Raw genomic sequence first — 15,771 nt, 5'->3', positions numbered from 1 at the left:
ACCGGTACAGTTGAATGCAATAATGGAGGAGCCCATCATTCCCCGCTCTGCCTGACACTGCGGGTGCACGCGTAATCACTGTGTCCCAGGCAGTGCAGCGGCAGCCGCCGAGACAGGAGCAGGGAGCATCGTGGGCATGAGGAGAGGTGAGGAGTTGTTTTTTTTACAGGACTGTGGGGCCATTCTCGGGAGGGGGAGGAGAGATGCGGGCTGTGCTGTATACCACTATGTGGGCTGGGCTGTGCTGTATACTGCTACATAGGCCGTGCTGTATACTATGGGGGGTATATTATTCTATGGGGGAGGCTGTGTTATATACTATGGGGGGCTGCATTATATTCTATGGGGGATACTTTATATATAATGGGTAGGTGGGCAATATTATATTCTATGGGGGGCTGTATTAGATTTTATGAGGGATGATTGCATCATACTCTTTGGGGCTGCATTATATTCTGTGGGGAGGTAGGCTGTCTTCTATTCTATTCGGGGCTACATTATATTCTACGGGGGCTGTATTATATTTATATTCTTTGAGGGGTGATTGCATCATACTCTTTGGGGCTGCATTATATCCTGTGGGGAGGTAGGCTGTATTCTATTCTATGGGGTGCTGTATTATATTTATATTCTTTGAGGGGTGATTGCATCATACTCTATGAGGGGGGCTGCTTTATACTCTGGGTTGGCTGCATTATATTCTGTAGGGTGGTGGCTGCAGTATACTATATGTGGGCTGCATTATACTGTATTGAGGACTATGGGGAATACTTTATACTATATGAAGAACTATGGGGTGCATTATACTATGGGAAGTGAATTGTACTACATGGATGACTATGGCAGTGCATTATACTATATGGAGTACTATGAGGAGTGTATTATGCTATATGGAGGGCTGAGCAGTGTATTTTAATATATGGAGGACTATGGTGCACATTATAATATATGGAGGACTATGGGGTGTATTTTACTAAACAAGTAAAATGCTGCATATTCAGATTGTTTTTGCTGGAACAAAAATCATTGTTCTCAGCAGCACATCGCCGGTGTAAACTGTAGATGTGCTGCTGATAACATGATACTGTATGGTGATCTGTTAGTGATCTATTAGTGATCATTCTGTCCCCTTCATTCTTTCTCAGCTGGTGGAAAGAGGCCGGGAAACAAGCATTGAAAAACTTAAGTATTGTCGATCAAACTCATTTAGCGGCCTGAGATCAGCGCATGTAAATACAACCGAAATGCTTTTGTGTGATGTGCAATATGTTAGCATTTGGGGCCCATTTTAAACTTTGCCTAGGGCCCCACTTTGCCTAAAACCGGCCCTGCCTACAAGTGTATAAAGATATTATACAGTCACCATGTGACAAGTGGGCCTGTGTAACTTCAAATGCCAGAGCTGAATTTTAGTCCCAGTCCGGCCCTGGTGAATAGCATAATGGCTTGTGAAATCTATGAAATAACATCCGATCCATGAGATTACCTTGACATTGGTGGATGGGCTCACATTTTTTGGCCAAATTTTGAGCTAAGCATCTCTTGTGTTTTTTCATAGATTTCACAAGCCATTATGCTATTCACATTTCATGTATTACACATTCACTTGCTTTAGTACAATTGAGTGCAGCCATTTATCTATTTGCTATGTTAAAGGGAACGTGTCGCCACCAAAATCGACGATGAGCTAAGTCCACCAGCATCAGGGGCTTATCTACAGCATTCTATAATGCTGTAGATAAGCCCCAATGTATCCTGAAAGATAAGAAAAAGAGGTTATATTATACTCACCTAGGGGCTGTCCCGCTGCGATAGTCGTCGCGGTCCGGGGCCTCCCATCTTCTTACGATGAAGTCCTCTTCTTGTCTTAACGCTGTGGCTCCGGCGCAGGCGTACCTTGTCTGCCCTGTTGAGGGCAGAGCTAAGTACTGCAGTGCGCAGGCGCTGGGTCTCTCTGACCTTTCCCGGCGCCTGCGCACTGCAGTACTTTGTTCTGCCCACAACAGGGCAGACAAAGTACGCCTGCGCCGGAGCCGCAGCGTGAAGACAAGAAGAGGACGTCATCGTTAGAAAATGGGAGGCCCCGGACCAGACCGCGACGCCCATCGGACCGGACCGCAGCGGGACTGCCCCTGGGTGAGTATAATATAACCTCTTTTTCTCATCTTTCAGGATACATCGGGGGCTTAGCTCATCGTCGATTTTGGGGGTGACAGGTTCTCTTTAATTGTTTTTTGGTTATGCACCAGTTCGGACTAGTTCTCTGTTCAGTCAGTTTACCATTACTTGTTATTTACTATTTTTTCTGACTTGGACACTCCGCCCTTCACCATGCTGTGATTTTATTTACATCCAAACACATTTGGTTCCGACCTTCCTATAAATACAGGCTTTAACAAGACATTAGCCAGAGGTAAGTGTTCACACTAGGCAGTTAGGTCAGGTACCCATCCGATCCATGACATTACCTTGACATTGGTGGATGTGCTCACATTTTTGGGCCAAATTTTGTGCTAAGCATCTCATGTGTTTTTTCATAGATTTCACAAGCCTATTCGACATTTCATGTATCACACATTCACTTGCTTTAGTACAATTGAGTGCAGCCATTTCTCTATTTGCTATGTAAGGCTAGTTTCACTTTTGCGGTCGTGGTGGCTGCAGATGGCAGCGTATTTCCTCCCTGAAAATCCCGCCTACTTCTCCATGCGTCCTGTGTTGCCCTGCGTACCTATCTTTAACATTGGGTACGCAGGGATGTACGTTGCATGCGGATGCGTCCATTTGATGTGTGCGGCAACTGCACGGAAAAGCAAAATTTTGCATTTCCGTGCAGTCGCGGCACACGTCAAATCGCTGCATGCAGACGCATCCAACGCACGTCCCTGCGTACCAATTGTTAAAGATGGTATGCAGGACGCATGGAGAAGTAGGCAGGGCTTCAAGGAGGAAGAAGGGAGGAAGTACGCTGCCATCCGCAGCCCTCCCGACCGCAAATGTGAACCTAGCCTAAGTTGTTTTTGGGTATGCACCAGTTCAGACTAGTTCTTTGTTCAGTCAGTTTTCCATTACTTGTCTTTCCCCCTAGACATTATGATGAAATGTCTGTTGTAATCAGGGCTGTGGTGTCGGTAAGCCAAACCTCCAACCCCACAGCCCTGGTCACTACTGAGCATGTACATAAAGTGCAGCACAGATTCATCTCAGCTAAAAGCCGAGATCCTTAGATCAGGAACAGAACAGACATTTATAGGACATTTCATAACTTTCACCAATTATGAAAACATTTACAGCACATACTGTACCCAATTTGTGATATATTCAAGGAGTCTGAGTCAGTCCATTTTTTTCCGACTGCACAGCCCTGTCATATACCCTCTCGCATATTAAGTGGAAAATTTGTGATAAAGCATGTTGTGGTTAATAAACTAATTTCATGGTTTTGATTTTCATAGGAGCTGGTAGAGATGGTAAAGGCCAAGAAAGCTGCTCAAGAACAAGTCTTTAATGCAACAAAGACAAAAAAATAAGTCTGTCTGTTTGTGTGTTTTATAATAAAATAAGCAAATGCTGTACAAGTAGTTGGTTAGAAGTTATTTATTTTTTGTATACAGTATTTAGACCAAAGTTGAATATTTTGGATTGTTTATTCAAAGAGGTTGTCCACTACTTAGGACTACTAGGATTCCGGGGCCATAACTGACATACATGGGAGGGGGGTAGTATTATAATGAAGACTGCAGGCAGAGATTTCTTCAAGGCACCGCACACCCTGGAACCTTGAAGCAATCATAAGCATACAGACAGAATATAATATTTCTCAACAAGCAAGACCACTAATATGAGGCATACAGGTAGGACTAGTGGAACATTTCTATTACCTGTATGCCCATATTAATAGGTTATATACATCCTAGGAGGCTGAAAGATTCCATTTAAGGATAGGTCATCCATGTAAAAATACTGGACAACCTCTTTAAAGTTTATGGCTCAAGTAGTGGCACATCCCGTTTTTCGAGCATTCAAACAAAAGCCCCCTCAACGGTAGTCAGAGAACTCATGGACACATTCTTAAATATTTTACTAAAGAAAACAATTGAGACATACAAGGCTCATTAAAAAAATGTTAAACTGAGTTTACATATTGCTGGGGTTTGCAAAGGATTGCAGCTAAAATGACACTGAATATTAACGACCTTCTAGTAAACTTTTGCGGTGAGGCTCCATAATCAGTCCTTTAAATTGCAGTAATCAATGCTGATCAACATTTCAGCATACCTGGGATTCAACCGCAACAAGAACCAGCCACGTTACAGAATACTTCCTGAAACAAACATAAATATGGTACTTGAATAACTTTGATTACTGTCTAAGCCAGTACATGCCACTGCGAATCCGGTCATATTCAGGAAGCTGTCCAATGGGCCCTGATAAAGCAAAACAATTTGATTTAGATGAAGAGCATGGGTATCAAAGTATTTGCTAGCTTTGGCCTCTGGTTCATAAGTGCTACAACCATAAAATGCTGCGCTGTTACTCCATTCAGTGCCTCATTGGAGGAAGTTCTAGCAGTCAAACGTTTATAACCTATCCGGTGGCAATGTTGAAACATCCCTTTAATACCAATGATGGCTTTAGAGTAAATCTGTCCTTCTGCATTACAGCTCATAAGGCCATCATCCTGGGTTTATTGATGTGGTGTAGTAAAATACAATATTAGAAAAGTAGCTGGGTGTTACTAAAAGTATATTATTAGTGATGAGCGAGTGTCCTCATTGCTCGGGTGGTCTACGAGTATTTGTAAGTGTTCGGAGATTTAGTTTTTGTTGACGCGGCTGCATGATTTATGGTTGCTAGCCAGCCTGAGTACATGGGGGGGGTTGCCTGGTTACTAGGGAATCCCCACAAGTATTTAAGCTGTCTAGCAGCTGTAAATCATGCAGCTGAGGCAATGAAAACTAAATCTCCGAGCACTTACAAATACTCGGAGAGCACCCGAGCAACAAGTACACTTGCTCATCACTATATATTATCCATCCCCTGTATCATTAGAACCTTTTGCTAAATGTATTGATATGATACTTACCAACTGCTGCTATTGCTGGACTCTTGTCATAAATATATTTGGTGCACACGTCTCGTATGGTCTGGGCATCAATTAACTAAAAGAATGAAGAAGATTGTTGTGCATGTGTCTTGCATTCTATAAGGAACTGTTCATTAACACAAATTCTCAGGAAGAGACATTATTTTAAGTTAACATTTTAGAGCACAGAGGTGCACACTTTGCCTTAGTGCCAATTTTTTTTTTTTTTAATTGTACCACTCTCAAGGGCCGCATAAAATTTGAACTGGTATTCTGATTCATGGTGTATATATCGACAGTACTATATTTCCTGTAACTTAACTATTGAAGAAGGAGGGTCCTCTGCTCCCTTATTTATCACTAAGAAGAAAAAGTCCTTGACCCCATCCATACCAGCCTATGACATGGATGTTGTGGCACAAGTCGTCATTTAAAGGGAACCTGTCACCAGGTTTGGCTGATGGAAGATATGGCCACCACCTTCTATAATGCTGTATATCTGTCCCCAACCCGTAGGAAGAAAAAACTTATTATATTCGCCTGCGGGGTGGGTCCTGTCTGAGGGGTGTCAGTGTTCTTGGTGCAGCACCTCCCTCCTTCTTGCGTCATCCACACGAAGCAAGTAGAGAACAGCGAGCAAATGAAAATAGACACCCCTTGGTCCGGACCACTCCACAGGTGAGTATAGTAAAAGTTATTTTTCTTTTCTTACAGGTCGGATTGGGGACATACATCATTATAGAATGCTGTATATCAGGCCTGAAAGGTGGTGACAGATTCGCTTTAATAAAGCACATAAAATGGCCACAAAACTATTACTTCATAGTAATGCCATACTTTTCAACCGAAGTTGTCCAATTTTAAATCTAAATCGTCAAAATTACTGGGATCCATGAAGTTTTCTGCATAGAAAAAAAACCTTTGTATTTTAAGCTTGTAACTTAAAATTACTTAAATACAAATTCAGAAGTACTGGTTCAGAAAGGCTATAAGCTAAAATACATGTAAAACTTACATCAATTCTTGCCTCCAGTTCAGGTAAAGGTATTCTTCTGTTATAACACAACATTTGCCGGCCTATGTCTTCACAAATAGGTGTTGAACCTTCACAAACAGCAAGTGACATGATTAAAATTCTAAGGCGTATAGAATACATTACAATGACACTGATGTTCTTACCATCCAACTGAAGCAACATGTTTGTTTTCAGCAGATTTTTCGCTCTTGCAACTTCACTTTCTGTAACACTTGTGCAGAGTCTTATCCTAGTAGAGTAACACAAAGAATGCTCACACACTTTCATTTACATTATAGTTATGTTGCTGGTAAAGGCAATGAAAGTGCATAAATACAGTGGATATAAAAAGTCTACACACCTCTGTTAAAATGCCAGGTTTATCATGTGAAGGAAAAAAAATAATGATTTCAGAAATGTTACATAATTTGTAAAATTCCACTGAGAAACAAATAATTTGAGGTGGGAAATAGCGATGAGCGAACATGCACTGATAAGGTGTTAGTGTCATCGGCGTGCTCAATAGTATGTTTAAATCTCAGCGCCTGCACGTCTCGCAGCTGTTCGACAGCCGCAACACATGCAGGGATTGCCTAACAAACAGGGTTAAATTTGGCACAACAGTGAAATTACCTAGAAGTGCACATCCCTCAAAAATTGAAAGGACAAAGACAATTGGGCTGGAGCACAGCAAAAAAAAAAGGCATACAGCAACATTACAAGAGCTACAGGTATGTCTGGTACGTACTGGTGGTGTACTGTACGTGACATCAATCTCCCATATTCATCATCTGTCTAGATTTTGAGGTAAGGTGGCAAGACGTAAGCCTTTTCTTACAACTGAAACATCCAAGACTGGCTAGGTTTTGCCAAAACCTGTAGTCTGCCAAAAGTACCTTATTTTTTGGACTATAAGATGCACTTTGTTCCTCCAAAAATGTGGAGGTGCATCTTATTGTCCAGATGTACCTGCTGTGGAGGGGGAGGGGCAGCGGGTCACAGGAGACTGAAGTCGGCTGCTGCGGCTAACTCCTGTGCCTGCTGCTAAAGAGAAATTAATATTCACTACACTCGACGCCCATGGGAGTGGAAAGCAGTGAATGTTAATTTCTCTTCAATAGCGGACACACGATTAGCTGCAGCTGCTGGATTCCTGCAGCTGCCGGGCTTTAACTTGTGTCCACTACTTAAGGGAATGAACATTCATTGATCTTTAATAGCGGGCATAGTGTTAGCCACCGGCTCCTGCAGCTTCCGGATGATCACGTGTGCCTGCTGTTATATTCATTCTCTTTAGTAGCAGGCACACGTGAATGGTAATTCATAGTAGTAAGCACTTGTGTATCTACCCTGGGAACTTGTCACCAGAAATAACGATGTTAACCTGCACATTAACCCCTTATCTGCAGGTTAATAGCATCATAATGCTGTCCGGCGCCTGCACGCAGTCAAATCAGATAGATTTTTGGTACTCACCGTAAAATCTTTCTTAGAGCCTTCATTGGGGGACACAGGTAACCATGGGTGTATGCTGCTGTCGCTAGGAGGCTGACACTAGGCAAAAAAGGAAAATAGCTCCTCCTCAGCAGTATACACCCACCGACAGACACAAAGTACCTCAGTTAGGGCTCATACTCACTTGCGAGAAACTTGGATGAGTCTCGCATGTTAATACCAGGCGCTGCTGCCAGCACTCAGATCGGAGCGTGCGGCCGCATAGGAATACATGCGGCCGCATGCTACACTCCTGAGTGTTGGGTGCAGTGCCCGGGTATTGCCGTGCGAGACTCATCCGAGTTTCTATCAAGCGAGTATGAGCCCTTCGTGTTAAAGCAGTAGGTGAAGCAACCAAAACTCAACATAGTACCAACCCAACAATAAAAGGCACATAGGCCCAATAGAGGTACCAACAATTGGGGAGGGTGCTGTGTCCCCCAATGAAGGCTCCAAGAAAGAGATTTTACAGTGAATACCAAAAATCCCTCTTTCTTTGTTTCATTGGGGGACACAGGTAACCATGAGACATCCCAAGGGTGGGAACAGAAAAAAAGACTTAGGTCGGCCGGTGTGTAGCCACCGCCTGCAGCACCTTCCTTCCCAGGCTGGCATCAAACGAGATGTTCTGTATGAACCCTGTAAAACCTCGAAGGTGTGCAAAGAAGACCATTACAAATCTGTAAAGCTGAGGCCTGGTGACAAACTGCCCAGGAAGCTCCTACTGCCCGGGTGGAGTGAGCCTTTAACCCCGGAGGAGGCTGTTTGTCCTGAACGCAATATGCCTACAATATTGCTGAACGAATCCAATGGCCAATACTGGACTTGGAAGCTGCGAGTCCCTTACGCCGACCATCAGAGATGACAAATAGGGCATCAGAGTGGTGAAAGGGAGCAGTCCTAGAAAGGTAGACCCTGGTAGCTCTAACCAGATCTAACCTGTGGAGGGACTTCTCCAGGGGATGAACTGGGAGAGGGACACAGAGAGGGAAGGACAATTTCTTCATTAATGTGAAATGCAGAAACCGCCTTAGGCAAGAAGGAAGGAACGGGTCTGAAAACTACCTTGTCCTGATTTAGAATCAGGAACGGAAGGACAATGCCGCTAACTCAGAAACTCTCCTGATGGACGTAATGACAACTAAGAAGGCAACTTTCCATGACAGGAGAGAAGATGGAGTGTTCTGAATGGGCTCAAGAGGTGCGCACTGGAGTGCGCCAAGAACAAGGTTAAGATCCCATGTGTATATCGGAGGACAAAAAGGAGGTGCCAGGTGGGTGACTCCTTGAAGAAAAGTCTTTACCTGGGAACGAGATGCCAGATTTCATTGGAAAAGAATTGACAGAGCGGAAAACTTGTCCCTTAAGAGTACTGAGCAACAGACCTGAGTCAAGACCCGCTTGTAGAAAACCAAGGATGGAAGGAAGGGAAAAGGACATAGGGACCAAATTGTTGTCCTCACTCCACTGAAAGAAGGCCTTCCAGTATCTATGGTAGATACACGAGGATGCTGGTTTGCTCGCCCTAATCAAGGTCTGAATGACCTGATGGGAAAACCAGCCTCCCTCAGGACTGCGGCCTCAACGGCCATGCCGTTAAACTCAGAGACTGTGAACTCTGGTGGAAGAGGGGGCCTTGTGAGAAGAGCTGGACGATTTGGAAGCCTCCAGGGAGCCTCCATGAGCATATTCACCAGCTGCACCTCAAAGAAAATTGCCCTGATCTTCAGGAGATTGATGAGGAGAGTGGCTTCTGGGGCTTTACAGCGACCCTGCACTGTGTGATGAAAAAGACCGCTCCCCAATCAAGGAGACTGGCATCGGTGGTGATGAGCTGCCACCGGAGAGGAAGGACTTCTCGCGTAGCGACTGCCTCACCTTGAGAGGCAGAAGCATGGGACTGTCCTCTTGTCCCAAGCCGACAAGAGGGCCAGCTGAAGAGGACAGGTATGGAACTGTGCAAAAGGCACGGCTTCCATGGCGGCAATCATCTTCCCCAAAACCTTCATGCAGGACCATAGGGGGAGAGAAGCTGGATGCTTTAAGAGTGCAGAGCCTCTGGCAGAGGGTAAAAACTTCTCTGGAAAGAAGACACGAGATTGGGAAGGAGCGATCCATCTTTTTTCGGGATTACGAAAAGATTGGAGCAGAACCTTGAAAAACGTTCGTACCGGGGAACGGGTATGATTACGCTTGTGCGTAGTAGGGAAGAGACAGCCTGAAGAAACCCTGGGGCCTGAGATGGGACAAAAACGTCTTCCTTGGGGGGGTCGATTTTGTAACCGGACGTGACTATCTCTCTGACCCAGACATCATCGACCACACCGAGGAGAACCTATTGGCGCGGGACCCTGAAGACTTGGAAGAGTGAAGACTTGGAAGAGTGACCCTTTGGTTGCCAGTGAGGGGCTGGTTTGAAAGATGGCTTCTTCCTTTCCCCTTGGGCAGAAGAGCCGTCCTGCTGGGTGGAAGGCAGTGAAGCAGAGAAGGGCCGAAAGGATCGAAAATGAAGCAACTTTTTTATTATTATTAAAAAGACGTTTAGGCTTGGACTGGGGAAGTGAGGTGCTTTTTCCACCTGTAGTATCGAAAATTATTTAAATCAGTTTGGACCCGAAAAGTCTAGAGCCTTGGAAGGCAATGCCAGTGAGGGACTTTTTTGACAGTGCATCTGCATTCCACGCTTTCAACCAGAGAATGCGGCATATAGCAACGATGTTGCTGTTATCCCTGGCGGAAACAACCATCCAAGGAAGTGGTTAAAAAGATATTTGCCATCTCATCCGGAGGAGCTGGTGCTAGAATACCTTGATGAAGCATTCTTACACATGGACTTTTCCACCCAGATGGAGGTGAAAATGGGACAGAGGGAAGCGCCAGCTGCTTCAAAGGCTGAATTATCCAAGGATTCCATCTTTCTATCTGTAGAATCATTAGGGATGCACCATCCGGTAGAGACAAGACTGTATTGGAAGACATGCAAGAAACTGGAGGATCCACATTGGGGACTCTGCCCCATCTATACCAATGAGGTCTAGGCTAAAGGGATAGAGAATATCAAGTTGCTTCCTTACTGGGAAGCGCTTCTCAGGGTGTTCCCAGTATTTACATGTAAAATGTAAATACACTGTGATTAGGGAAAATCCGGGAGGGACATCTTACCCTTTTGAAGGAAATGGAGTGCTCCTGAGCAGGTGCCTCGTCCTCCTTTAGGTTCAGAGTTTGGGTAATTGCCGAGATAAGGCTATTGACCATATCTTGCATTTCTGAGGTGTGGTCCGTTTCGGACTCAGACTGGGAATCCATATCCGACCCAAAAGCCGCCTCTGAGGAGAGGGCATGGAGTGAGGAATGCATCAAGGAGGATGCAGAGGGACCCAGAGAACTGGAGAAAGAACTGAAAAGAGCCCGCTTCCTTTGCTTTGTACCCAATTTGTCCCTGCGAAGGTTGCGGTCATATGTATGCGAATCACCGTGAGAGGCGTTCGGAGAACTGGTGGCGGTAGACAAATGTGGAAGTCGCTCCAAGACTTGGACCAGGGACTGTGATACTTCTATCAGGTCGGAGATAGACTGTGACATGGCAACAGCCCACTCCGGAGGGAGGGGAGTGCTCTTATCCCGGGCGTTAAGGGGCTCCTGTGGGGCAGACATGGTGGAAGGGGAAGGCTGGCCTGAAGACCACTTTCTTTTGCAGAGGGCACAGACATAGTGAATCACAGTGGGCTTAGAGGGGCAAGAAGAAGCCTTTCTAGGGTTGGGCATAAGTTGAGCCCTGGGATACTGCTGTGGAGGAGCCAAGACAATAAGAGCAGAGCCTACCCGATGCTAGCGATGACCAGCAGCAGAACTGTGGAAGTTGTGTCCCCCTGTGTGCAGAGCATCCACAGGTCTGCAGAGAGCGCAGGATATGGCGATATGAAGAAGCTGATACAGCCTCGGCTGTGTCACCACACCGCTGTAATCTGCCAGCTGGCAAAAGAGAAAGCTAGCATCCGATTGGCTGACACACCGGGGGCGTGAACAGCCAGGAAAATCTGCCAGCCGGTGAAAACAAAAATCCCCCACAGATTGGCTGACACGCCAGGGGCGTGAACAGTCAGGAAGGAGAAGCTCCGTGATAGGAGCGGAAAAAGCGCACGCTGCTGGTGGCGTGAGCAGACTAAGAAGAAGAGAAGGAAGACTCCTCCTATTGGATAAAAAGAGCGCGAGATTTAAAAGCACGACGGTGACTGGCCAAAGGAAACTGGGAAGGGGAGTGTCCGCAAGTACAGAGCCCGGCCATGGGAAAAATGGCAGTGGCTGTGCCAGCTGTTCCCTACCACTACCACCACGCTGTACCGTTGCGATGAAGGGACAGTGTTCCCAGGGATGACGCCTTTCCCGCATAGTCTCCAGAAGGTGCAGAAGGTAGGGTCAACCCCTTAAAAGAAGGGGGAAGGCCACTGCTGGTGACCACAGTCTTCCAGCACCCTCCGAGGAGAGGGGTAGGGAAAAGGCAAAGGACCGGCCACCTGGAATCACCCCTAAAGGTGACCAGGTATAAGGTCCTGCCATACGGGCCCAAGAGTGGGCGATGTGGGTGACACCACACTGCTCTCTTGGTCGCATAAGTAAGGGAGAACAGGGTGAGAAATTATACCCTGTTACCCTAAGAGAAAGGAACCTGAAAAAACAAGGGGAAAAAGATTGATAAGAACAAATAGGGAACCTGAAAAGGAAAATGCGGATCTGGGAACAGATCCAGGTCCGCCTCCTACAGACACTAAGCTTAAACTGAGGTACTGTCGGTGGGTGTATACTGCTGAGGAGGATCTATTTTCCTTTTTTGCCTAGTGTCAGCCTCCTAGCGACAGCACCATACATCCAAGGTTACCTGTGTCCCCCAATGAAGCGATAAAGAAAATGATCTGATTATTCTCCTCGCCAGCATTCGGTACTCAGTCACCGCTCTGAGTATAAAAAGCGGCCACTGTAACCACGCCCCCAGCCCTTACTGACACTGGCGCTACATTGGGGCCAGCTGTCAGTTAGTGCCTGGAGCATGGTTACAGCAGCCGCTTTGTATACTCAGCGATGACTGAACCAGCCCCACCCCCATGACTATGTATACCGAATGCTAGCAGGGAGAATAACCATATCATTTTCTACTCGATGTATTCGACTACGTGCAAGCGCTGTGCAGCATCATAACGCTGTTAGGCTACTTTCACACTAGCGTTTTGAGGAGCTGCAGAGGGCTGCGGACTTCCTCTGTGAAGCCCCGCCCTCGGCCGCACCTCCACCTCTAGCTCCGCCTACTTCTGCATGCAGCCTGCGTACCTATATTTAACATTAGGTACGCAGGTCGTGCAGCTGTATGCGGATGCTTCCGCATGCGTCGTTTTGACGATGCGGAGAAAAAAAGAAATTGCAACCAGCTGCGTCCTACGCTGGTCACCGCATCGTCAAAACGACGCATGCGGAAGCATCCGCATACAGCCGCACGACCTGCGTACCTAATGTTAAAGATAGGTACGCAGGCCGCATGCAGAAGTAGGTGGAGCTAGCGGCGAAGGTGCGGCCGAGGGCGGGGCTTCAGGGAGGAAGTCCACAGCTGTTCAAAACGCTAACGTGAAACCGGCCTTAACCTGCAGATTAACCACATATCTGCAGGATAACAGCATTATTTCTGGTGACAGGTTCCCTTTCACACTTATTTTATGTGACATCAATAGAGGTCACACAAGATCATGAATAGCATAGGATAAAACAAGGTTATCTAGGGACAGCCAACTTTGCGTAGGACACCACTTATCACTTCTTAGGGTGCCAACCTCTGGTTATACAGTTGTATCACAATATTATAATACTATAGGATAGAATAGGTTTTTGTTTTTTTGCATTAAAATATTTATCTATCCCCTGAGAGAATATTTTTGCATCGTTTGGGTTTTTGTTCCTTGTTTTAATGCAAATTCAATTTTAACGTTTTTATGCTAAACAATAATGTGCATCAGCAATAGAACACTATAACCACAGTGAAACATGGTAGAGGCAGCATTATGCTTTGGGGCTGTTTTTCGGCAGATGGAACTGGGGCTGCAGTCAAGGTGGAGAAAATTCTAAACAGTTCAAAATATTAATTTTGAAACAAAACCTTCAGGTCTTTCATAAAAAGCTGAAGCAGAACTGGAATTTCACCCTTCAGCATGGCAACAACAGTAAGTAATTCTTCAAATAAACAAAAGAATGGCTTTGCCCGAAGAGATCAGAGGTTTGGAGTGGCTCAACCAGAGCCCAGACCTGAATCCAATTATAAATCTGTGGTGACCTGAAGAGAGCTGTACACAGGAGATGATCTCACAGTGGGACACATTTTGAGCACTACTACAAGGAACAGTAGGCAAATGTTGACAATTATACATGTGCCATGTTTATGAACACCTGCTCAAAAATTATCTTAGTATGAATTTTTTTACATAACAAAAACGTGGCATTTTAACAAGGGTGTTTAGAATTATATATCATTTTTCACGGTATACCGTCATGGCTAATAGTGTTGGCACCCATGAAATTGTTCCATATAGTATTTCTCCCAGAAAATTGCTATTATACATGTTTATTTCCTTTTCATGTATTGGAACAAAAAAAAGGCAAATTGGACATAACTTCACACAACACCCCCAAAATGGGCCTAACAAAATTGTGGCCTCCTTCAACTTAATATGGTTGCACAACTTTGGAATAAATATCTGAAATCAATTGCTTCCTATAACCATCAACAAGCTTTTTGCATCTCTCAACTGGCGTTTTGGACCACTCTTTTTTGCAAACTACTCCAGGACTCTCATATTTGAAGGATGCCTTCTCCCAACAGTAATATCTCTCCACAGGTGTTCAATGATATTTAGGTCCTGACTCATTGCTGGCCACTACAGAGACCTCCCGCCCTTAGTTTCATCCATTTCTGGGTACTTCTTGATGTATGATTGGGGTCATTGTCCTGCTGGAAGACCCATGACCTAGGATGCAAACCAAGCTTTCTGACACTGGGCACTACATGGAGACCCAAAATTCTTTTGTAATCTTCAGATTTCATGATGCCTTGCACACAGACAAGGCACCTGGTGCTGCAGGCAGCAAAACAACCCCAAAACATCTTTGAACCTCCACCATATTTGACTGTAGGTACTGTGTTCTTTTCTTTGTAAGCCTTATTGTTTTCAGCAAACAGAATGATGTGCTTTACCAAACCACTCTATCTTGGTCTCATCTGTCAACAAGATGCTTTTCCAGAAGGATTTTTGGCAAACTGCAGTTTAACTTTTTTACGTCTCTGTGTCAGCAGTGGGGTCTTCCTGTGTTTCCTGTCAAAGCATTTCATTTCATTCAAATGTTGACGGATAGTTGGATATGACACTGCTGCACCGTGAACTTGCAGAACAGCTTGAATTTCTTTGGAACTTGATTAGGGCTATCCAGTGTTGCAACCTTTCATTAATTTCTCTCTGCCGTCTATGTACAGTGAGATTGGCTACATTCCCATGGGTTGTAAACTTTTTTTATTATGTTGCACACCGTAAACAAAGCAACATTAAGAACTCTGGAGGTGGACTTTCTAACCTTGAGATTGTTAATATTTTTCAACAATTTTGGTTCTCATGTCCTCAGACAGTTCTCATCTATTTCTGTTCTCCATGTTTAGTGTGGCACAACCAGACACACGATGCAAAGATTAAGTCAACTTCTTTTAGGTGTGATATTCAAATTGCCCACCTTGGCACAGGTGAGTTTAAATGTGCATCACATGTTTGAAACAAAGTTGTTTACCCACTTTTCTTGAAACGTACCAAAAATTTGCCTTTTTGCCTCTTTTTTTGTGTTATTCCAATACATAAAGGAAATAAACTTGTGTAAAAGAAAACATGGGAAATTGCACAAATCTGGGAGATACGTATTTTTCTGGAAGAATTTCAAGGGCGCTAACACTTTCAGCCATGACTGTATAATGTTAATAAACGGATACAAAAAAGGGAAATTGTGTCAAGCAGATTTTGCTGTGAATTTCAACCATTGCATAGTATTGGGTCAAATATGCTGCAAAGCAATAACAATTTTACGTAGATAGCATACATTTCCAGACATTATAAAATTTATAGTAATTTTTTCCAGCATATGCTTGGGATGTTGAAGA

General features: G+C 44.7%; 2 protein-coding genes across 5 annotated transcripts in view; one reads left to right on the top strand and one right to left on the bottom strand.

Annotated features, from left to right (window-relative positions):
* The window catches only part of DNAJC2 (DnaJ heat shock protein family (Hsp40) member C2), a 126,213-nt gene extending 122,635 nt beyond the window's left edge, over nt 1-3,578 (top strand). The window contains exon 17 of the mRNA XM_077264724.1: nt 3,456-3,578. Coding sequence (XP_077120839.1) covers nt 3,456-3,530 — 75 coding nt within the window. The 3' untranslated portion in view covers nt 3,531-3,578. The remainder of the gene's footprint in view (nt 1-3,455) is intronic.
* Nucleotides 3,579-4,064: 486 nt separating this feature from the next.
* The window catches only part of PMPCB (peptidase, mitochondrial processing subunit beta), a 71,269-nt gene continuing 59,562 nt past the window's right edge, over nt 4,065-15,771 (bottom strand). For all 4 annotated transcript variants that reach the window (XM_077264725.1, XM_077264727.1, XM_077264728.1 and 1 more), the window contains exons 10-13: nt 6,266-6,351; nt 6,102-6,190; nt 5,087-5,162; nt 4,065-4,427 (exon numbers count right to left, since the gene is read on the bottom strand). In XM_077264725.1, the coding sequence (XP_077120840.1) occupies nt 4,363-4,427; nt 5,087-5,162; nt 6,102-6,190; nt 6,266-6,351 (316 nt within the window). In that variant the 3' untranslated portion in view covers nt 4,065-4,362. The remainder of the gene's footprint in view (nt 4,428-5,086; nt 5,163-6,101; nt 6,191-6,265; nt 6,352-15,771) is intronic.

Source organism: Ranitomeya variabilis, chromosome 5, assembly GCF_051348905.1.
Source record: "Ranitomeya variabilis isolate aRanVar5 chromosome 5, aRanVar5.hap1, whole genome shotgun sequence".
NCBI classification, from domain to species: domain Eukaryota; kingdom Metazoa; phylum Chordata; class Amphibia; order Anura; family Dendrobatidae; genus Ranitomeya; species Ranitomeya variabilis.
This window is presented reverse-complemented; position numbering and strand designations above follow the sequence as displayed.